General features: G+C 46.2%; 3 protein-coding genes across 5 annotated transcripts; 1 reads left to right on the forward strand and 2 right to left on the reverse strand.

Moving 5' to 3' along the window:
- Window positions 1-124: 124 nt before the first annotated feature.
- Window positions 125-4,293, reverse strand: LOC104581827 (glutathione S-transferase T3). Of its 3 annotated transcripts, none has more exons than XM_024457645.1 (3): window positions 3,722-4,293; window positions 2,262-3,325; window positions 125-2,130 (listed from the first exon to the last, which is right to left on the reverse strand). In XM_024457645.1, the coding sequence occupies exon 3, from the start codon at window positions 1,566-1,568 to the stop codon at window positions 603-605; it is 966 nt and encodes a 321-aa protein (XP_024313413.1). In that variant the 5' UTR covers window positions 1,569-2,130; window positions 2,262-3,325; window positions 3,722-4,293; the 3' UTR covers window positions 125-602. The 3 variants fall into 3 exon arrangements, with proteins under 3 accessions (XP_024313413.1, XP_024313412.1, XP_010228885.1); XM_024457644.1 differs by having other exon boundaries at window positions 1,869-2,105; window positions 3,722-4,278; XM_010230583.3 differs by having other exon boundaries at window positions 1,869-2,130; window positions 3,722-4,276.
- A 2,600-nt stretch (window positions 4,294-6,893) lies between these two features.
- On the reverse strand, window positions 6,894-8,155 carry LOC100846851 (chaperone protein dnaJ 11, chloroplastic). The gene has a single exon (XM_010230584.3). The coding sequence runs from the start codon at window positions 7,973-7,975 to the stop codon at window positions 7,472-7,474; it is 504 nt and encodes a 167-aa protein (XP_010228886.1). The 5' UTR covers window positions 7,976-8,155; the 3' UTR covers window positions 6,894-7,471.
- A 10,125-nt stretch (window positions 8,156-18,280) lies between these two features.
- Window positions 18,281-23,465, forward strand: LOC100821746 (probable 4-hydroxy-tetrahydrodipicolinate reductase 2, chloroplastic). The gene is made up of 8 exons (XM_003558328.4): window positions 18,281-18,803; window positions 19,615-19,852; window positions 20,297-20,430; window positions 20,540-20,614; window positions 20,902-21,003; window positions 22,717-22,826; window positions 22,899-22,986; window positions 23,075-23,465. The coding sequence occupies exons 1-8, from the start codon at window positions 18,600-18,602 to the stop codon at window positions 23,141-23,143; spliced, it is 1,020 nt and encodes a 339-aa protein (XP_003558376.1). The 5' UTR covers window positions 18,281-18,599; the 3' UTR covers window positions 23,144-23,465.
- Window positions 23,466-23,616: the final 151 nt, after the last annotated feature.

The following is a 23,616-nucleotide window of genomic DNA, read 5'->3' on the forward strand; positions in this document are numbered from 1 at the left end:
AGGATCTAAAATGAAATCTATTTTTGTAGTCTATATGTGTACCTATTGTACGTGCATATTGAAATGAGAACTAGTCCTATGATAATCTAGCAAAAAAATTAAGCACACACATACACAAACAGAATAGACAATAAACAATTTATTTATCATGCGGATCACACGATTATTTGAGGATTCCATAGTAGCATGCTCAAGAAAAAAATACATAATTATTCAAAGCCAAATTATTCTACCCATGCCTAAACTTTTGTCGGATATTCTCCACTAAATCTTTTTTGAGTTAGATGTGCGTCGAGCGAGCTCGGATGGTGGCATTTCTTCTAAGGACATCGGAAAATGCATGGGTGACGCCAACGGTGACTTCAGGTGGGAAAACAACCGATGTACCGTCCATCTCATCCGAGTTCAAAGGAGCGTTGAACATGTCACCCTCGTCTTCAATTACCATATTGTGGAGAATGACACAAGCTCGCATGATTCGTGCAAGAGTTGCTCGTTCCCACTAGCGGGCTGGGCGTCGCACAATAGAAAATTGATGTTGCAAGGCAGCAAATGCCCTCTCGACGTCCTTCCTTGCTCCTTCTTGGTGCCGTGCAAACATCTTATCCTTTTTCCGTCTGTGGGAGACGGATTGTCTTCACAAATACAGCCCACTCCGGGTAAATCCCATCAGCGAGGTAGTAGCTTGTATTGTACTCATTCCCGTTGACATGGTACTGCACTCGGGAAGCATGTCCTCTCAACTCCTCGACGAACAAAGGTGACCAATTAAGCACATTGATATCATTATTTGAACCAGCAACACCAAAGAAGGCATGCCAGAACCAAAGATTTTTTGCAACAACTGCCTCTAAAATAACCGTCGGGCCACCATGATCACCGCGAGTAAATTGGCCCTTCCATGCAACAGGACATTTTTCCCAGCGCCAATGCATGCAGTCAAAACTTCCTAACATGCCAGGGAAACCACGACTCTCACCAACTTGTAGCGAACGCTCAAGATCTTCAGCCCTGGGACGTCGCATATACTCCTCACAAAACATATCAATCACACCTTGTGTAAACTCATTTAAGCAATCGGTTGAGGTACTTTCGCCAATCTTCAGATATTGGTCCGGTTGGTCCGCCGGACTACCATAAGCCAACATGCGAATGGCAGCCATACACTTCTGCAATGGTGAGAGCCCTTCGCGATTAGTGCAGTCGCTCCTTTGAGTGAAGTATGGAGACCACTCGCTTAGGGCACTCACGATACGCAGAAAGAGAGGGCGTGTCATCCGAAATCTTCTTCTAAACTGCTTGTCGTTGTAGAGTGGGTTGTCGCAGAAGTAGTCAGCGACGAGATGTTGATGGCATTCTTCACGAGACCTATCGATATACCTCCTTGGAGCACTTCGGCGACGAGACGTCCCAGCTTCCATGGTGGCCTTGAACTTGGCAGCGATTTGCCCAGCAAAACCATCAAAGATATTTTGCTCCGCAATGAAATCATCCATGGTATATAGTTCAGTTGGGTCCATTGTGTTGGTTTCGTTGACATCGTTCGAGGGAGGAGACGAGTCTGACATTGTGTGGAGCAACAGCAAGGGATTCTAGTTGTCAATGGGTAAAACTACAGTACAAATGATCTCAATATATAGGAGGGTATGAATGGGCTGGGAACACATGTGTTAGGAAAACTATGGCCAGAATTCATGCGTGAGTTGGGAATGCATGTGTTGGGAAAACTAGGTCCAGAATTCATGCATGTGTTGGGAAAACTAAGTCCAAAATTCATGCATGTGTTGGGAAAAGACTAGTCAGTGTGTGTTGAGAAATGGCTAGTCAACCATTCGAATACAGAAGCAGCATGTAATCTAGTAATCATGTAGGCACAAAATTGGTGCTACAAATCACACATCAAAACAGCCACATACTTTAGTCACAGAAGATAATCCATCCATGAATGTACAGCCACATACTTCAGAACATTGGAAACACTTAGTCTCCAACAACAGCAAAATAACTTCTATGTGCAAAATATAACCTCATCATGAGTTCTCTAACAACAGCAAAATACCTTCAGCTTACAAAATGTACTCTCCCCATGGTCCATGGATGCTAGCCTGACATAAATTTCCATCCACCATCCTGCCATGGTATGAAATTGAGATAAATTTGGCAAGAAAATAAAATGGAAAGGAAAGGAAGATCCAGGCATGATTTGATTGATTCCAGGCATCAAGCTTATAACTTTAAATTGGAAGAAAGATACATCATACCTCAATTTTCTCCATCGAAAAGCTGCAAACTCATAAACTTCAATGCCTTCTTGCGCTCAGCCTTTTCATCTTCATCCAGCCCACTTGTGTTAGCCAGCATGAGCTCTTTGTACGTATCAAGTATCTTGTGCTCCTTCTTGTCCTTTTCAGGCTGTCGTGCAAGCTTTGCCGCTTCAAGCTTCTCAGATGATATACGGAGCTGAAACTCTTTCATCCCTTCACGATCTTCTCTTGCTGCGGTTTGAGCTGCTATAAACTTGTCCAATTCATCTCGCATCTCATCTGCCATCTCTGGCATTTTGCGCTTTCCGTTGCGGTTGGCCTTGGCTGCTTTGCTACCTTCTGGACGCGGGATATCTTGAACAACATCTATAACAATTGAAGGCGGGCTCGAATTTTTATCTTTTTTCAGCCTCTCACAATATGTTAGCCACTTTGGTTCATTTTTAAGAACCTTCCACCAATGACATAATTTGAAAGGTTCTCCATAATCCGCCTCATACTTCAGAAGTGCATCAGCTATCACTTCCGGATCAAACCTGCCACTCACATATACACTCCTCACAGACTCATAACAGCCATGAAAGTTGTTAATTTTTGTGCTAACTCGGTGCCAACGAACATTGAATTGGCTAGCTTCTCTTCTGCGATTACTTGGAGTGTTTCTATTGTAGACATCGGCAACCTGTGACCAGTAATGATCATTTTTCTTGGAATTTCCATTGATTGGATCATTTGAGTTCTCTATCCAAGCATTGACAAGTCTGACATCCTCTTGATGAGTCCATGCTAAACGCTTATCAGTGCGTGCAGCTTCACCATTGTCATCGGCATCAAGGTCGATATGTTCTTTGGTTTGCTTGTGCGGAACAGAACTTGGAGTGCCTGAATCTGGCCCTGTCATTAACGGACTCCCTTGGAAAGCTGGTGGCGTGAATGGAGCATGGTGTCCAGGAATTCCGACAAAATAAAAAATTTCAAGAGGAAACTGTTGGGCCAACTGCGAATATTGCTGACTATGCAGATAATTTAAGAAACCACCGGGCGGACGAGGATCCATTCCCCTAGAGAAAGAAAAACAAGAAAACATTAGGCGCTAGAAAATTCACACAAGCCCTCCCAGCACAAGACAAATCAAAAGCTAAGAGGACAAGTGCATGTAACAACAAAAAATGATAATAGCCTGAATCCAGTAGGGCATACTTATACTAAGAATAAATCTGAGGTTGAATTCTGGCTTAGCATAAATCAAACTACAATTTTTTTTTAGGATAACAACATCCAACAACACAAGCTAGGATTATAGTGTGTATATATAGCAGAAAAAAGAAGCCATTTTCAGTCTATGATCCAGCATCAACACCTAAACAAGTACATCTTAATTTGGAGTATCAAAGAACATTTGAGCAATTAGATTCAGGTATTCAACACAACAGGGAATTTTTTTCCCCAAACCTTACCCCCGTGGAGACAAATTGCTGTGTGCAGAAGACCAATCAGCAGAGCCAAATGCTCCAGTGGTGACTTGCGGAGGAGGATTCGGCGCGGCGGTGTATTGCGGAGAAGGGGACGGCGCGGGGGTGTACTGCGGCGCGACGGCCCCAGGGTGCGACAGCGGAGGCGGCGCGACGGCCCCGGTGAACTGCAGCGGAGGACGCGGTGGGGCGCACCCAGTGAACTAAAGAGGAGGAGGTGGGGCGGCGCAGCCGGTGGATGGTTGCGCAGGAGGCGGCCCAGCGGAGCCGGAGGGCTGCGCGGAGCATCGCCCGTGCTGCTTCCTCGTCCCCTCACGACTGCTCTTGCCGCGAGCCATGGTGATGGCGGCCGGCTCGGAATCGACTCCGGCGGCAGTTCGTCAGGAAGGTCGAAGACGGTGGGAGAAAATCGCGGGAAGAATCTATGAGAAGGAAGGGGAATTTTTGGTCTGTGGAGGGAAATGGGGAGAGGATGAGGCTGTGGAGAAGACCATGCGCAAAAAGATCCGGATGTATTGGTGGGTCCCATCTGAAGTAACGAGCAGACCTTCAACGATTCTTTCGATCGGTACTATAGCCTTGGTACATGTGCTCGTATCGTTTCTGGCAGAGGAAACCGGTTCATCTACTTTCATCTGCTTTTCCTGGCCACGTAATCCATTTGCTGATGTGTCATGCTATAGTACCTGCTGAGCTGTATTGTTGGAGATGCCCTTACAATGGCATCTAAAGAACACACACGCTAATCTTGCCCAAAGAGGTACGGAGTACATTGCCGACGTAGCCAATCTAATTGGCAGGTCCAATCAGGTTATGATAGGATCTGTTTTTCAAATCTCTCCAAAGACTGTTGCATTCCGACGTGTTTTTAAAGAATACACACGCTAATCTTGCCCAAAATGGTACGGAGTAGTTGTGTTGAATATTTATAAGAGTTATTTTTTTCAAGTGTCGTATTCGTTGCAGACTTGCAGGTACGGCTTGGTCGGTGTCCGACCAAATTTCAATTGAGCCGAGATCCAAAAGGTAAATAGGATCATCGTTTGTAGCAACCAAGATGTGTCCGCGTGTAACTAGATGACTGCAGGTCTGCCGTGGGAGCGGTACATCTTGTGGCGTTGCCAGTATCGCTTGTCGGATCACAAACTAATAATACAGCCTGCATGGTAAGGCATGCAACAACGACTAGTACGACAATCAAACCGTGAGGGAGATCGCAGGACGAACCCTTTATTCTCAAACCATGTTAACACCGGACAACAAGGAATTAAGAACGATTCTAACTTCTACAGTTCTGCGTCTCCCTTGAGCCAGAATAGCTTTGCCGTGGGCTGTCGTAACGTGCTAAAAAGTTGCCATCTCCATGGAATTTCCTCGCCCACAGATTCCAGCTCCTGACGGACCGAGACGGATGGAAGCCGGAACCCCACGAACGGATGGATTTTTTTTATTTTTTTTATTTTTAGAATCGCCACACGAATGGATGGATGGACCGCGATCTCTTATATCGAGATTAATCGGGCCGTCACCGGCCTCCGCCGCACGCGATGAGTTCCACGCATTGTTTTTCGGAGGAAAGAGCCTCGAGGTATGACGGGACGGTAGCCCAAGCCCACATGAGCGGGCTCTGACACTGGGAGCCGAGGCGTGACCTTGGCCCATGAAATACGGCCTGCTGAGAATTTGAAGAAGTCCGAACTTTGTCGCGATCTATGAGTGTAGGGCGGGAATCGGCGGCCCGATGTCTGCACTTTCTTTACAGAAGATCGGCTTCACGGATGTGACACGTATTTCGCCCATGGCGATTGGCGTCTCGTTTGGAGGGATGGAGAAGCCCAAACCCGAGTTGAGCAAGGACACGTACGTATTTCGCCCAAGGCGGCCCGTTCGTACCACCAAATTCTGCACTGCAAACGTTGTCCGCTTCATCCGTGGCAATTTCTTCCACGAGACGTAGTTTTGCACTCGGCCCAACGAACCCGAACCTATCGCCAATTTATTGGACTGTGCAGCTCAGGGGGCTATCTGCTACCCCTTCGATCCTTAATTTTTATACTAGTTGTTTTAGTTCAAAAAATTTAAAGTTGAAGGGTCTAATTCAGATTATACCAAGTCACAGCTTGACAAGGAAAATGCCAACCTCTTGACTGCAATTTCTAGCAAACTTCAATACCGGTGGAAACATCTACATATGGAATAAAAATAATCCTGTTGCACTGGAACAAATTCTCTAGTTGGAAATGAAATTTCCATATATGTAAATATGGAAAGTTTTAGTTATACTCGTACTTCTAGCCCATCAATATTTGCGCTAAGGACGATCTACCATACTACGTAACTTCTATTGCACCCTAATTAAGCAGTTCCTCACAATGCATTATGTTATTTGTGGTATTTTATAGTTGTTATGTTATCGTAGATGAAAACTTGTGCACAGTAATACTACGGAGTAATATGTTCATGATCATTATATACTCTGTGGCGAACAATGCTATACGATTTTTTTTAATTTTTTTATTCTTTTTCATGATTTTATTTTATTTTGCTTCGTTCAAGGGGTTTTATATTTCACAAATATTCTTTGTCCTTTCGGTATTTATATCTACTTGTTTTTGGCAATATTTCCTGCTGTATTCTTTTCTAGGTTTTTTTCCGGTAAAAATATGGAACAAATAAGTCGACTGATTTTTAGTTAGTGATAAGTCAACGTGCTGACCCTTGGATCTTAATCTAATGGCAACACGTGAGAGATGGGGGAGTGGGGATGACGTTCAGATTTTAATCCAACGGTTCTAGTGGGTCGACTGAGATTTAAGACTATGTCATTTGTTTTAAACATCAGTCGACGGAGAGATATTCGTGAGAATACCTGTTTCCATCTGTTTCTGCTCCATTTCGGCCTATATGCAATAAAAAGGCAAAATAATACTACTGTAGTTCGCTTCGTGCTCACCATACAGCTGCTCCTAACTTGTACAACAACTGTGCTAACTGATAAATTTTCGTGAACGACAGCAACAGTAGCTACTGGAACCAATTAACAGGGACATATTTGAAGCATGTTTATGCTCACGTCCTTCTCGGCTCTCGCCGACCTGGCACTAGTATGATGATCCAGATCCTTCCTCTCCAAGAAAACAGGGACATATTTGAAGCATTCACAGAATCGTTTTGTTTTTGCGCAAAGAAGCATTCAGACTCCACAAACAGCACCCCCAAAGTCCGCAGCAATCACGCACGCGAGAAGAAAAGTACACAAAGAGACTGAAAAATCACCATCTTCTGAGCTCAATTATTGTGGCTCTCTCACTCTCATTACTATAAGTTAACAAAACTATCGATCAGATCACGACATATCAAGCCGAACATGCATAAACTTCCAAGTAGACGAACGTCTGCACACGCCAATACATTTTTAGTTTTCTGAATTTTCTACTTTTTACAAGCCACAGCGAAGCGCGAGAGACTAGCTAGCAATATCGGGACAAGACTGGTTTTATTCTAGACTAAGCGTGGTACCAGCTCGGCCTGGCTGAGGGAATCTTTCGTTTCTGTTTTCTAAACCAAGTGGAAGATTTCGGCCCGACGAAACAGCAGGAGCCAGGAAATCACTCTGACTCTGGCCTGAACTAGGGGCGTGTTCCCCAGCTCCCGCCTCGATGAGAAGGGCACGCAAGAACGCACCCGAGCACGCCCTCCGCAACGCGAGTTGCTCGGGGCAGGGCCGGGGGGCGGTCACCAGCACTGGTCGGTCTCCCAGGTCCGGCGGCGGAACCCGGGGAACGATGGCGAGCGGGCGAGGCTCGGCGCGCGGCGGCGGCCGACGGCGGAGGGGACGACCACGCGGCGGTCGTAGTCGGCGCGCTTGCTGGGGTCGGAGAGCGTGCTGTAGGCGGCCTGCACCCGGATGAAGTCGTCGGCGGAGGCGTGAGGGGCCACGTCCGGGTGGACGGCGCGCGCCAGGCGGCGGTACGCGGCCTTGATCTCCTCGTAGCTGGCGCCCGCCTGGAGGCCGAGGACGTCGTAGAAGCAAGAGGCGTGGTCCGGAGCGGCGACGGCTGTTCCCGAGGCGGAGCGGGAGAAGGATGCGGCGCGGGAGAAGGGGGCCGGGGCCGAGAGGAGCGGCGGTGCCTGGGGGAGTGGCGAAGGTGGCGGTGACGGAGAGAATGAAGCGGGCCGGGAGAAGGAGGCGGAGCGGGAGAAGAAGCCGGACGAGAGGCTAGGGCGTGGGGAGATCATGGTGAAGGGGATTGGGAAGTTCGGCTTGGAAGTTGGAAGTTGGATCTGGCGTGTAGAGAAGCCAAGGCTTCGACGGGAACTGGCTTTTAATACCGGACGACGAAGCAAAGGCTTTGAGAGGGGGATTGGCTGTTTATTAGCGCCGGGCGAGGCTCGCGTTGCTGTCCTTTTGGCTGCGCGTTTGGTTTGTCAACGATTCTCTGTGCTGCTCCCGTTCCATTGGCTGCAGCGCAACTCGGGGTGTCACTACCGGGGATATGCGTCATGTGGCTCTGGCCCGCTTGGAGATTTTAATTGCCATCGATAACTCGTGATTGGGCGACGGGAATCTTCAGCTGTGGAGGTTCGACGATTTTGATTTGAAGTGGTCGTTTTATGGAACCGGTTTATGGTTTAGTCTGCAGGCATGATCTATGATCCATCGTGACATGGTTACGATAATCCGTAAAAGAGTATCAAAAAAATATATGTCACTGTCACATAGGAGGCTCCCTTTGTCTAAGAAACATATAAGGGCCGTGCTGCCCTCGCTTGACAAGGATATTTTCTCCAACTGAACTTTCAAAATTCACAAAAACACCCGGCACATCCATGTACATTGCTTTTTTTAATGGTGCCACTGAGGATGATCATTGATTTAGAAGAGTGATGAGCACCACAATTCATCTTTTCGCTGCACTTTTTTACATTAATCATACTCCCTCCGATTCATAAAAAGTGTGGCCCACTTAATACAAAATTTGTGCTAACTTAGTACAAATTGGGCGACATTTTTTATATATCGAGTGGGGGTGGTAATTATTCCTCATCACGTATAAGAGAAAATGTATCACCTTTATGTATCGGAGGGAGTATCTCAACCATGGTTTTAAATAGCACGCCATGTCGACGCTATAGCTTCGCTACAGTAGATTTGGACTACTCCCGCTAAAGTTATGCACTTTTAGCGCTAAATAGAAAATGTCACTAATATCTCGCTAAAATGCGCTAAAACGCTAAATTGGGCCAGCAAATAGCGCTATTTCTCCCGCTAAGCCCCAAAATTTCTTGATTTGAATTTGAAAGTTGCACCTAATTATGTAATATGCACTTATGCAATCCTTTTATTGCTACAATCATCATGGTTCAATAAAAGTTTGTGTCATTGAATTTCTGGTGATATTTTTTAGATGATATGAATATATGATGCCTAATTTTCATGAAAATTTTCTTCTTAGAAAAACGCTAAATGCCGCTAAGAATGCAACCGTGGCCGAACTCTCACCAAGATTGCTATTTAAAACTATGATCTCAACTCAAAAAGATTGCTAGAATGCAATCATGGCCGAACTCTCACCAAACAACAACTCTCGATCCGATAGATTGTTGAGTGTTGACCATCGCCTTCTGACCTGGTGTTAGTAGTTGGTTTTTTTTCAAGATGTTTCAGCAATGAATCAATGTTTTGATATCCTGCCATGCTATGCCTCATTGTCTCTGGCTACAAAGTGTTCATCTTATGTTTCCATCTGCTGGGGTTGGCGACTATTCCAAACATCTGAGATTTTTTGCGGAACATGAGAAATACATTGTTTAGCACGGTTAAATTTTTCCTTACACAACTTCAAAACATCATCGGATCTTGACCCGAGCAAGGACATTGTGTGAGTGTGTGACGATTAACACAGCCGAAAATGGTCATGCTATCACTAACTCTACTAGCTAGTTTTCCCCATGCGGCCATGCAGACGCATAACAAACACAAATTGAGAGGAATGTAGATACGAGTATAAATTTATTCCATTCTAACCTTCACCACTTTTTTTTGGAGAATTCTCACATTCACCGGCTAGAATAATCAAAAGCAATTCGATCAGATGTCGATAATCTCATAAAAAAATCTCATGAGCCAAACATATTTTTGAGATTTCCAATCAAAATCCATGAAATGGGATAGGGCATTATTTAATTTCTCATAAGGCCCGTTAATTGCTGGGCCTTCCCAGGCGGGCTGTGTCGCCGAAGAGTACGTACTTATCCGCCGGGTAGCGGGTGCTGGGCTTTCTGGTCCTCCCGGGACGCCCCTCCTGGACTTGGCCAGCCTCTTCTTCCTCCTGGCCAGCGGCAGCCGTCCCACTCACATGTTGGATCAAAACACAGGGATCGCACGACACACGACACAAGTACCGCGTCGAGTACTTTCTGACGAGGCCTCACTTGCGAAGCTAGTTGCTGGTAATCAGCGATTACTTCCGGCGAGATGCGCACGTATACTAGTATACGACCCAAGAAATCAATCAGCAACTAAGCTACTACTCACGTCGCACACGCATGAGGCAAAAACGATTGGAGTTTGATGGCCACAGGCACGTATCGTGCCTGCTCTGTTTTTCTCTTTTTCTTATTTTCTGGGGTTGGAGTTACAGGGTACATATACCCATATATTTATACAAGGCAAGGTCCAAACCGAATAGAACTAGCTAACTAAATATGATTCACTTAACAAATCCTAAACCGAAACTAATACGTTCTGATCTTAAACTCACATTATCCCCTAAGATCAAAACGAATTTCTACTTGATAACGTCGACGCCGATCTTCTTCCTCATCTCTTGAAATTTCACTCTTCCAAGAGACTTCGTCAATATGTCGGCCAGTTGTTCATCTGTACTGATATAATCAACATCAAGCTTGCCTTCTTCCACGCATCCTCGTATGTAATGAAACCGGGTGTCGATATGTTTACTTCTATCATGAAACACCGGATTCTTACACAGAGATATAGTGGACCTGTTGTCGATCTTCAACTCAAACTTTTCTGGTTCTCGGTTTAGTAGATCAGCCAGCAATCGCTCTAGCCACACTCCCTGGCATGCTGCGGTAGCTGCTGCAATGTATTCAGCTTCACACGAGGATAGCGCCACAACCTTCTGCTTCTGTGACATCCAGCTCACGATATTTCCACCAAGGAAAAACGCCATGCCTGAAGTACTTTTATGGTCATCAACGTCGCCGGCCATATCACTGTCACTGTACCCGACTAGTTGTGTCTTCTCCTCTTTCTTCTTTGAGTAAACACACCCATAATTCAGGGTTCCTTTGATGTACCGCAAAATCATCTTCACCGCTGCAAAGTTTTCCGTTGTGGGGTTCTCCAAGAATTGACTAACGATCCCAACCGAGTATGCCAAATCTGGCCTTGTTTTCACCAAGTATCTCAGACTTTCCACAATACTTCTATCTCAGACTTTCCACAATATTCGCTGTGTTTGCTCAATTTATGCCTTGCTTCCATCGGTGCTGAGGTAGCATTGCAGTCTTCCATGCCGCACTTCTCAAGGATTTTCCTCGCATAAGTTTCTTGACACAAAGTTATTGAGTCTCCTCGCTGACATACTTCTATTCCGAGGCAGTAGCTCAACAAACCAAGGTCACTCATCTTGAAAAGATCTAGCATCTGCTTCTTGAATCTTGCAATCTCCCTCTCATCTGCACCCGTGATCAACAGATCATCAACATATACTCCAACTAGGAGCCATTCCTTCCCATCACCTCGTTTGTACATAGCATGCTCCAATGGACTCTTCTCAAATCCGAAGGACACCAGTGTAGCGTCCAGCTTGGTGTTCCATGCCCTTGGTGCTTGCCGTAGCCCGTACAATGCCTTGTGCAGTCGCAACACCTTATGTTCCGCTCCCCCTTCGACGAAACCTGGAGGTTGTTGTACATATACTTCTTCTTGTAGGTCACCGTTCAAGAACGCTGATTTCACATCTATATGATGCAGCTTCCAGGATTCTTGAGCGGCCAAAGCAATCAACAACCGTACCGATTCCATCCTTGCGACCGGAGCGAACACTTCCTCAAAATCAACGCCTTGTTGCTGCACATAGCCCTTTGCTACCAAGCGTGCTTTGTGCTTTACCACATTGCCATTCGAGTCTTTCTTCACTTTGAATACCCACTTGAGGCCTATGGGTTTATGCCCCGCAGGGAGATCAACCAAGCTCCATGTCTTGTTATCTTGGATTGATCCCATCTCCTCCTTCATTGCCTGGCGCCAACTTTCTTCCTCGCTAGCTTCTTCAAACGAGGTTGGTTCTTCGGTACTTAGCAAGCACCTTTCCCTCGCCGTGCGCTTCATCTCGACCGTCTTCATCTTGCGGATCAACTTCTTTGGAGAAGGGTACAACTCCGATAGAGGTCGAAGTCGTTCGGGCGTCGGTCGTCGAGTCCGCGACCGAGTCTCCACCGGCGATCGTACCATCGTCGATGCCCTTTGAGAGGTTGCTGCCGCGGTAGAAGTTTCAGCGTCTCCGCCGGCTGCTGCATCCTCCCCTTCACTTGCTCCTGCCACGGCAGAGGGATTTTCTGCCGTCTCTCGCGTCGTGGCAGACGCAGATCTTCCTGCCGCGATTTCTGCCGTGGCAGAATTTTCTGCCGCGGATCCTGCCGCGGCAGAGGATGAGGCCGGTGCTCTACTGAAGCTGAACACCGGTGTAGCGCCGCGGCCCGGCGGCGTTCCTGGTGGATCTCCGCCACCTGCGTCATGGTCGTGGCTTTCTCCACGATTATGACCTGCATGCTTAGGGACAGGGTATCATCCGAATTTTGTTGATTCTCTTCTTTGTTTGAGGACCAATCCCATGCCCTCTCTTCTTCAAAGACGACGTTGCGTGCCACGTGAACTTTTCTTGTTCGTGGATCGTACACCCGATAAGCCTTCGAGTGTCCCTTCAAGCCTGCTTCATAACCCATCAAGATCATCGGCTTACTCCGATCTTCCAGCTTTCCCACATGTCCAGAAACATTCTTCACATGTGCCATGCACCCAAAAGTACGAAGGTGATCGACCGAAGGTTTTCTTCCACACCAAGCTTCATAGGGTGTCATGCCAATAACACTTTTCGTCGGTGCACGGTTTAGCAAGTATACCGCTATAGTCACCGCTTCTCCCCAAAACCTCCCCGGCAAGCTTTTGCTCTTCATCATGCTTCGAGCCATTGCTACCACGGTTTGGTTCCTTCTTTCAACAACACCATTTTGCTGCGGTGTGTATGGGGCTGTCAGAAAACGCTTGATGCCATGTTCCTCACAATATGCAGCAAACTCATGTGAGATGAATTCTCCTCCTCGGTCAGTCCGGAAAGTCTTCAACTTTGCCTCTGCTTCTACTTCAGCAGCAATCTTGATCTTCTTGAATGCTTGAAACGCTTGAGCTTTCGTTTTAAGCAGCACAACCCACATGTACCGACTGTAGTCATCTACCACGAGTAGAAAATAGCGATTGCCGGCTGGGGTTGCAAGTGAAACTGGGCCACACAGATCACCGTGAAACAAATCTAGTACCTTCTCTGCCCGGTACTTTGCTTCTCTGGAAAACGGCGCTCGCCGTTGCTTTCCTACTAGGCAGCCATCGCACACTTGTTCAACATGATCCACCGTCGGCATCCCAACCACCATGTCCTTCTGGCCGAGTTGTCGAAGCGAGTGAAAATTCAAGTGCCCGTAGCGAGCGTGCCACCTCCATGCCGGCTCATCAAGACCAGCTAACAAACAGATCGGCTCTATTCTGTCTAGGTCAAGAATATACAAGCGATTCTTTGCCCTCTTGACCTTCATCAGTAGCGTGCGTTGTCGGTCGTAGCCCCACAGGTACCCATCCTCCAACACGATTTTACATCCCCTTTCCTCGAGTTGGCCAAGACTGATTATATTGCTTTTCAGCTTGGGGATATAATATACGTCGGTTAGTACCTTGTGATCGCCAAATCTTGTCTCGAAAAGAACTGTGCCTCGCCCTTGTATCGCCACCGTGGACCCATCTCCAAAACGCACCGAGCCACCCACGGCTAGGTTAAGCTCTGCGAATTGGGTTTTGTCGCCAGTCATGTGATTGCTAGCGCCCGTGTCAAGGTACCACACATTGCCCGCCTTCACTCTTGCTTTATCATGTAGGTAGACTTTCTTTTCAACAAGGGTTACGGTCTCAGACTTCTCCTCGATGAATTCCTCTTGACCTTCTTCCATCAGCTCGCACATCTCTACCATAAGCAGCGCCGGATCATCATCTTCTTCCCTGGCCATATATGCTTTTTCCTTCTGTGGCTTTCGGCACTCCGACTTGAAGTGCCCGTATATTCCACAATTGTGGCACCTGACCTTCTTGCGATCAAACTTTTTCTTGGTGGCCGCACCTTTCTCCTCGGTACCTTGAGGAGCTTTCTTTGCTTGTGCTCGACCTCCTCCTTTAGCTTGATCTCTTCTTCCACTGGATGATGACGAATCGCCAGTTTTCCTTGCAGCCATAGCAGACCACTGCGCACGGATCATCATCAGATGCTCGTCCTCTTTGCCGTCTCCGAACACCATCCGGAGTCGTTCATCGTGTGCCTTGTATTGCCCCACCAAGTCCTCCACCATGAGGGTCTTCAGATCAACACACTGCTCGATTGAGGTTACGATCTGGATATACTTTGGTGATGCCGCGCGTAGGAATCGCCTAACCACGGAAATCTCGGTGAGTTTCTCGCCTAGGTCGCGGATCCCGTTAACGAGCGTCGTTACACGCGCTGTGAACGCGTCGACCGCCTCGTCTTCTCCCATCTTCAAACTCTCATAATTCTTCAGCAAGGTTTGAAGGTTCGCCTCCCGGACACGCTCGTGTCCTTGATGCAGGGTCTTGATCGTATCCCATGCATCCTTCGCAGATTTCTTCCCCTTCAGGTGTTATAGCACATCGTTCGGCACAGCCACATGGATGGCCGCCAACGCCAGGCGATCAATGTGATAGTTCGCCGCTCCTTTGGCGTACGTGTCGCCGCCGGGGTCGACTGCGTCTCAGATCTCTTGAGATTCCATAGCCACCTCCATCTTCATTGCCCACATGCTGTAGTCGCTGCGATCGAGCCTCAAAAACATCGTCGGTGCTGAGTTCCTTCCAGCCACGGCTCTCGATGTCCCCGCATCCGTCGGCATAGCTCCTGTGTACTAGGGACCGCTTTGCCGGATGAGTACTTTCCGACGAGGCCTCACTTGCGAAGCTAGTTGCTGGTAATCAGCGATTACTTCCGACGAGATGCGCACGTATACTAGTATACGACCCAAGAAATCACACACGCATGAGGCAAAAACGATTGGAGTTTGATGGCCACAGGCATGTATCGTGCTGCTCTGTTTTTCTCGTTTTCTTATTTTCTAGGGTTGAAGTTACAGGGTACGTATACCCATATATTTATACAAGGCAAGGTCCAAACCGAATAGAACTAGCTACTCGTTTTCTTATTTTCTGGGGTTGAAGTTACAGGATACGTATACCCATATATTTATACAAGGCAAGGTCCAAACCGAATAGAACTGGCTAAGGAATACGATTCACTTTACAAATCCTAAACCGAAATAAACTCACATCACACCCGCCGCCGCTTTCCCTCCGACCTTGCTTGCCGGTGCATTCACAGGCACAGACACTGCCGCTGCCACCTTACCTTTCACCTTGCTCGCCGGTGCTGCAGTCGCAGCCGCCACCGACGCCACGGGAGCCTTCTTCTTCTCCGCCGCACGGCGATCTCGAGCTGCTGGAGCTTTCTTCTGCTGCTGCTTCCCTTTCGGCTCGACGCCGCCGGCCGAGGAGGAGAAGTTCCATGTCCGCGAGCCGCTTCTCGAGCTCTGCGACCCTCTCGGACGCGGCCGCCTCCTCTGCCTCCTTGGAGCCCAGGATCTGTAGCGCCCGGCGCTTCTCCGCGTCTGCCGCTTCAAGCGATTCCTCCATGGCGGCAAGGCGCGCCTGCAGCGATGCCGACCCATCCGCCTCCTCCTCGTCCTCCTCCTCGGCGGCAGAAACGCGGGACAACAACTGCACGCCAGTGACGGCCAAGAGCTCGTCATCGTTAGCCGCCTTCTTCTGATCCACCGGCTCGACGCGGAGGAGCTTCATGGCGGCGTCGCCTGACTCGATCGTCCTCTCCGCCTCCGGTGACTCCGTCTCCCGGTCGACATTCTCAACGTTGTCCGGGACCGGGAGCACCGCCTCGTCATCGTCCACCTCCTCCTGCTGCTGGGGCGCGTCGCCGTCCTTGGCGAACGGGGAGATGTGCTCGCCGGCGGCGCGCGAGGACCGCATGGCCACGATCTCGGCGATCAGCAAGGCGTTAAGGGCCCTCAGCTTCGCCACATCCCCTTTTTTCGCCGCCGGGATGCCGTTGTCGCCGCTGCGCTCGGCCATGCCCTCGCTCGGTAGCTAGCCTGGGTGGGGAACTGGACGGGGGACTCATCGTACAGACGTCGTTATTAATAGGGGTGTTCTGTGAGGCTGACGCGTGGGCCCGGAATACGATGAGATGCGGTCAACAGCGACGGTGAATCTCCCGAACCAATGAATACATGCATGGTGGGATTGGTCGACTGATCCAATTCCCCGCGGCGCTAAAACATGATTAGATGAAGATTAATTAGCTAATGTGAAAGGACTTATTAATTCTCCCCGCAAAAAAAAAGGCTTCTTAATTCGTGTGCAACGTGAAAGTACAGATAATTTGTTTCCCTACGACCAGTCTAGCAGAGTATATATAGGAGACTTGGTAGTTGGTAACTCTAAATACCGAATTTGACATTGACGTGTGGTATTTAGACCCAATATTCGGTATCCAGTTCCCATGGCAAATTCTTCAATGTCGAGCAAAATCGCTTGATATTCGGGAGTGAATATCGTTTCGACCGACACCCAGGCTCGACCTCCGTTCCGAGCAACGGGAACAAACATTTTTCTCTTATTCTCCGATTACCTCCTGGGCTCCCTCCCTTCCTCCCTATAGGCTATAGCACCATGGGCGCTGGAGACATTTCGCCATTGTCAAAAAGAAGCAGAAGTTAGCTAGCTCCTACTCTTCCGATCATAAATTTTTGTCGTTGTTTTAGTTCAGATTTACACAAAAACAATGTCAGGAATTTAGGATTGCAGGGAGTATGTCTTATCCATGGAACGATATGACTATGAGGCAATCAAAATTGTAAGAACTCTGTTTAATTTAACCCCTTTCCGTCAATACCATTGGATTTAAAGGTGAAAAGTGTAACACGGCGTCTTTTTTGAGGTAGTAACATCAACAGTCCAACTAATTGAGACGCACCAGCGGTTTAGTCCATGTACTTGAAAAATGTGGTGGACTAGTCCAATTACTTGAAACACGCGAGCATTATACGGTTTGTATACAGTTGTATGCGGAGGTAATTCCACCACTGGTCCAACTACTTGAGAGGTAGGAGTGTTTTAGACAAACTTCTTGTAAATGGGAGAAAACTAGTCCTAAACCTTGTGATGTCGTGCACAATAGTCCAAATTAGTCCGAATTGGACACGTGGCAACAAGTTAGACTTGTGTCGGACCTGGGAGAAATTAAGAAAAAAACTCAGACTGTAACAATTAACGCGTAGGTCCTCCTATGGCACAAGAAGAATGGTTCCATGTAAATTTGACAATAAGACCCGCCGATATAGTTACCTCTTCATCTCAACACATCTTCGTCTCTCCTTCCACCCAACCGATTTCTTCATGCGTCGACGACGACGCGACAGTCGAGCACACCTCGTCGGCCGCGATTTCACAAGGATGTCACCCAAGCCGTAGGTCCATTGATGGGATGATGGATCACCACAGTACGGTAAGCTCCTTTTTGGCCTAGTATGGCTGCGATTTTGATTCGTTTTGGTTGGTTTTTTAAAGGGTTCTCGGTAGGCTTAATCTTGGTTCATCTAGTAATTTAATGGTCCCAAATATGATGTGTTTGCATGGTGGAAGAGGTAACTGAACCGGAGGGGTTTATTCTTAAATTTACATTGAGGCATTCTGCATGTGTTATCAGGGGGCCTAATGTGAATTGATACATCATGAGGGCTTTTTGCGGGGAAAAATCCCGCACCCGACGAAAGTCTAGGTTGCTGTCACGTGTCCAATTCGGACTAATGTGGACTAATATGGACATCATCGCAAGTTTTAGGACTAGTTTTTCCATTTTACAAGAAGTTGGACTAAAATGCTCACACCTCTCAAATAGTTGGACCAGTGGAGCAATTACTTCCGCGTGCAACTGTATAAGTACGGATCATATAATGCTCGCATGTCTCAAGTAGTTACTAGTCCACCAGTACATGAACTAAACTGTTCGGGTAGTTGGAGTGCTGGTATTATTACTTCCGTGTTTTAAGACCTTCTGGGAGACTATTTTTGACATTGTGTTTTAGAAGGAGTTGGCTATTCCGTTGACCAGAGGCCAAACAAGCAAAACATTCGAAACTGCGAGCCCATCTTTTTTTTTTTGAGCGAACTGCGAGCCCATCTATTCCCTATCTCTTCCCCGTTTTCCTTTTCTTCCCTGAGCCGCACCCCTCCCTCCTTCTGGCCCATCTCGCCGTCGAGCGCCCCGTCCCCCTCGCTGGTCTTCCTCCTCGCGCACCACTGACTCCAGTAACGCAAAGCGCCGCCGCCGCCTGTTGATCTGCCCTTCGATTTTCTTGCTCCCGAACGTTTCTCCTCCCATCACCCCACGAACCGATTCTGCCCTTTAGCTCCCAGTTTCATCTCCTTAATCTCCCCAATTCTTAACTGAGGCAAATTCCGCCCTACCTTGCCCTGCTGGGTCCTCCGCCCATGGTTGCTGGTCAGGTCCCCGTATCCGGTAGCATCGCGACAATGCTCTCGCTGCGGCCGCCCCATATTTCCTTGTCTCCACCGTGGCGGAGACGGGCCCGCCTCCATGGTGTCCCTGCCTCGCGTTGTGTCAGCACCGTGGCACCTGCGGCCAACCCAGAGACCGCTGCTGCGTCGCCGGCAAGCCTCTCCTTTCCGATACTGGTACGCGGCCCGTATGCACCATACCACCTCTAACATGTTCGGCGAATTGCCGCCGAGCTGACTCATCGTCCATTACGGCCAATCACTAGTTTACCACCATTCATGATGAGCTTATAGGAAGTCACTTCTTCAGCTTTTTTGCTACGTGATGCACATTGAGGTATAGGATTTGGCCAATTATGATTTTGAGTTCCCCTTTTTCTGAGGAACTGGAACTTGAGTTTCCATACAGCTATGGGAGGCTTGTTTCTTCTTCATATTGTCACATGTGCATTCCATTTCCACCTAGAATCAACCCCCCTCAAGGCTGTGTACGCCTTTGGAAGGGTGGGAACCGGAAGAAACTGATGCAATTATCACATGAACATAAGCATAGCTACCAAATAAGAAGTTGAACTGGCGTAAGCACGATTGGTTACTTGATTGATGATGCCCATGTGTAATTGTTTAAGAGCTACAATTCCTCTGTTCTAGAAAAAGTGTGCCTCGATTCTTTAAATGGTAAAAGATCGGCAACTTGTGCATGAATGAAAGATTTGTGCCTTTAGGAGGGAAATAAAATAATCTCACACTGCAGCGTTTTTGTCCAAGTTCCAATGGTAGGCATTTTGCCATTCCCTATTTTTCCATATTATGGATGCTACACTCAGAGCAGTGATCACATGCAACGAGAAGACTAGTTACTCATCTAAAGATTGTCCTGCACAATATTACTGGAGCATCAATTTAGGATGTGTTCCCAGGCTATACTAATTAATTGAAGGGACTTGTTTAGTAGTATTTTTAGTCTTTTGTTTGTTTAATTCTGTAGGTGAATGGATGCACTGGTAAAATGGGAGTCTCTGTTGCTGAGGCAGCTGCTTCTAGGGGTCTTCACCTAGTTCCTGTTTCATTCAGCAGCAGAGAGAGGCTTGATAAAACAGTACAAATCGGTGATACAAGCATAGAGATATATGGTCCTTCTGCAAGAGAAGATGTCCTTTCATCTGTCGTTGATGAATTCCCAGATGTTGTTGTTGTGGACTACACGGCACCTGATTCTGTGAACTGTAAATATTTTGTCTTGTTGTTCTTCACTCTAAAACTGTATAACTTGCTTAAGATAAATTTTCATCGCATTAGCTTCGAAATATCAACTATTCCTTTTCCAAGTCTTTATGCAACTTTGTACAAAGCATGCTTCTGCCTGTCTAATATCTGTAGAAAGTGCAGCTGCTTGGTTCCACTTGAAAAGATATTTATAGGAATTTGGAAACATTTTTTTAATATTTTTTGTTCAAATTAATGATTATTTTTCAGTCTTTATGTGAAAAGATAATAAAGATAACAGATTACATTGTTTCAATAGCTTGCGAAATTTTACCAAAAATACATAATAAACCGAAACAAACTGTAGAGACTTGTTTCCGTGTCTTAATGTTTTTTTCTCTCCATGACTTTCCTCAATCCTCATTCTCCTGACTCAAAATACAAAATACTCTTGTATTATGCAGCTAATGCTGAGCTCTATTGCAAGCTTGGCGTGCCATTTGTAATGGGTACAACTGGTGGGGACCGGCAGTTACTCTATAAGTCAGTGCAAGATTCAAATAACTATGCACTGATATCTCCACAAATGGGCAAACAGGTATGCAAAACAGCACTATTTAATTTAATGAAGTATACCATATCATTATCAAACTTCAAGGTGTTGGAGATACGAACCACTAGCCTCATTTCTTCTGTTCCCTGATCAGGTTGTTGCATTTCTTGCTACAATGGAAATAATGGCCGAGCAGTTTCCTGGTGCTTTTTCAGGCTATCGCTTAGAGGTATGATTCGACCTCGAATATTCCAAGGCTGATAAAGGTAGTGTCTGACAATGTTAAAAGCATTTAAGCTTCTATTTCAAAGACCACCATTTCATCATCAGTTGACCTCAATGTTTTTTACAGCAATTATTCAGTTATATAAGCTCCTTTGCTGCTTTTGGAACTATTTCTCTGACCCAAGACTTCAGAATGATAGATAACTATGCCGAACACATTACTAGTGACTGAATCCAAACTTCCATTTGTCATTGTGGACTTGTGGAGTTCTAAATGTGAAATATTTGCAGGTGTTGGAATCCCATCAAGCTGGCAAGCTGGACATATCTGGTACAGCTAAAGCTGTTATTGCTTGTTTCAAGAAGTTAGGTGTGTCATATGACATGGACCGGGTGAGCTTTGCATTTTTATGCTTAAGAATATGTATATTATTCATATGAATCATATCATTAAGCAAATGAAAGTTTGCCTTTCTAATGCGCATCTAGGCCTAACAGCTATGTATGTGAAATTAAATTTTTTCCTTGGAACATCACTCCACTGATCTTCTCTCGAACCCTTGACTGTTTAGACCCTAGATATTAAAATGGCGATGAGAACTACTTTTGTTTGTTGATATTATGTCACTGCGATGTAGATGAGGAATTATCTATGTTTTACAAAAAAAGTACCCGTATCATCAATTTAAAACAAAAGTTTGCTTGTACTGACTACCGTCGGAACCCAAGTCAAGTTGTGTCATCGACTGCAAGATAAATGTTTTCTAAACTGAATCTTTTATGCATGATGACCATAGCTGCACCTCATTTTTGTATTTTTACAAAAGGTTTTAGTACATGACTGGAGGGTATAAGTTCCCAATCTGTTGAGCATTAGGATATGTACAGTTAGAGGCTTTAAATTTGTTAAATACCTGTGTAGTCAAGCGACTACACGCCTAAGTGTGGCTTCACCACTGACTGCTACGATACATCACATCAGCCGTTGTTCACAGCTTTGGTGTTTCTAATCACCATTAACTCATCCAATCGTACAAAAATCGTACTTGATTTATCGTACGCAAGGTAGTTCTGTTTTCTAGTCCCACAAAACTGCCTCTCAGCGATGTCCACAATGTCATGCTAGCTGTGAAAGGTTGATTCATGTAGGTGGTGGCGTCACTGTCCTCTGAGTCACTAATGACCTCGCAGATGTTGCGTCGCTGGCAAACTTGCCTTGCATGAATGACACATCAGCGAGTGAGCTGCCATTGCCGGTGCAGGGCAACACGGTGCCGCCCCCATCGTCAACACAGAGCCATTCATCAATACCTGTTCCTACACTTCTGTGTCCCCAAATTTCTCTGAAAATGACAACTCAGCATAGAACTCATCCGATTCCAGGTAGAGGGATTTGTTTTTGTGCTTGCCCATGGCACTGGCCGGAGGGAGGACTGGATCTCGGCGCCGCAGGAGTGTTCATAGGGAGAGAGAGAAGAGGAACGAGATCAGTTTTTACTCATTACGTTATTACAGGCCTCCTAACAGTAACAGGAATAAAATCATGTGGGCTGATCCTGTGGGGGTACAATCGGCTTTCCAAAATACCCAGCGCAACTTGTAATTTGGCAAATTGCTAAAATCCTAATATGACCTTGTATTATGGGAAGGAGGGAGCAAGTCTTTTATCTTTTTGGCAACACAGATCTGATGATTGTATGTAGGTCTATTCTCTTCATATATTTGGAAACAAGTTTTTGTTTGAACCTGTTCCATCCTGAAGCTAGGACTGTAGGAGATTAGACAGTGCAGTTTACTTTATACCTTTGTCTGAAAGGCAGATGGGTTTGATGGTACACGAGGTTGATGGGTGTCATTTCTCCTCCCACCACTATGCTGTTTTCCATGAAAAAGGATATGTTAATCTTACCAAGAACCAGTTGAAGTGTTATTTTTGGTTTGCTGATGTCTTTTTTCTAGCTTGTTACCACTTGCTGATAGCATGGTTTGCCACTTGTCACAACTTACAAGTGGGCAATTGACCTGCTCAATTTGTGAAAACTATGTTTAAAAAGTTAAAACTCATGTTGATATATTGGTTTTTATGTTTTACCTTCTATCTAGCAGATAGTTAAGATTAGGGATCCTGAGCAGCAACTTGAGATGGTGGGTGTCCCTGAAGAACACATTGAAGGGCATGCATTCCATTTATACCATCTGACTTCTCCCGATGACAGGTAACTACCACCCCCCTGCGTAATGCAATTCTTACATTCAGGTTTGCTGATTACCCTGTCTTCTCCTACCAGTGTTTCATTTGAGTTCCAGCACAATGTTTGTGGCCGTTCAATATATGCTGAAGGGTCGGTTGATGCCGCAATATTTTTGTATAGGAAGGTTTGTTGATATATTACTTCAGATGTTTGTTGTGTTACATGTTACTTCTATTCCTGTGTATCTTACTCTCTTTTCTCTTCTAATTTAGGTACAATCAGAGGATCCTAAGAGAATTTACGATATGTTTGATGTCTTGAGAGAAGGCAATATGCGATGAAGTTAATTGATTATCTTTTCATAAATCTGAACGAAATTTTGAAGCAACTTCAGTAGTCTGGGGTAGGGGTCGGGCCTAGTAGGTATTTGATATTTCACTAGTCTTGAGCATTTGAGTCAAAATTGTGTAGTTATGACGTAGCGAAGAACATGATATTCTAGTTGCCTGCCCCCCTACTGGGTTTAATGATTATAATGATTTTTCCTATATTATGATCGAATGCATATTATTTAGGTATTATTTATGCCCATGTATCATTTCTTTAGTTTTACACAAATTGATGATTTTCATAAGTTATCAAGGGACTTTCTGGCTGTTAGTATTTCTTCTTCTTTGAGAAAACACAAAAGCTTTGCGTCTCTGGCTGTTAGATGTGATTGGAGATATACATGCTCTCTCTAACTTGATCGGATGAATAAAAAAACTTTATACTACAGAAAATCATGTGCCTGATGTATAGGCACCCCTTTCTG

This window comes from Brachypodium distachyon, chromosome 1, assembly GCF_000005505.3.
Source record: "Brachypodium distachyon strain Bd21 chromosome 1, Brachypodium_distachyon_v3.0, whole genome shotgun sequence".
Classification (NCBI taxonomy): domain Eukaryota; kingdom Viridiplantae; phylum Streptophyta; class Magnoliopsida; order Poales; family Poaceae; genus Brachypodium; species Brachypodium distachyon.

Bases quoted from the DNA above. Each gene is read 5' to 3' on its own strand.
- LOC100821746 (XM_003558328.4), top strand. From the start codon at position 18,600: ATGGTTGCTGGTCAGGTCCCCGTATCCGGTAGCATCGCGACAATGCTC. The intron at 18,804-19,614 runs GTACGCGGCCCG...TTAATTCTGTAG, and splicing joins GCCTCTCCTTTCCGATACTG to GTGAATGGATGCACTGGTAA. The intron at 22,987-23,074 runs GTTTGTTGATAT...CTTCTAATTTAG, and splicing joins CAATATTTTTGTATAGGAAG to GTACAATCAGAGGATCCTAA.
- LOC100846851 (XM_010230584.3), bottom strand. From the start codon at position 7,975: ATGATCTCCCCACGCCCTAGCCTCTCGTCCGGCTTCTTCTCCCGCTCC.
- LOC104581827 (XM_024457644.1), bottom strand. From the start codon at position 3,321: ATGGATCCTCGTCCGCCCGGTGGTTTCTTAAATTATCTGCATAGTCAG.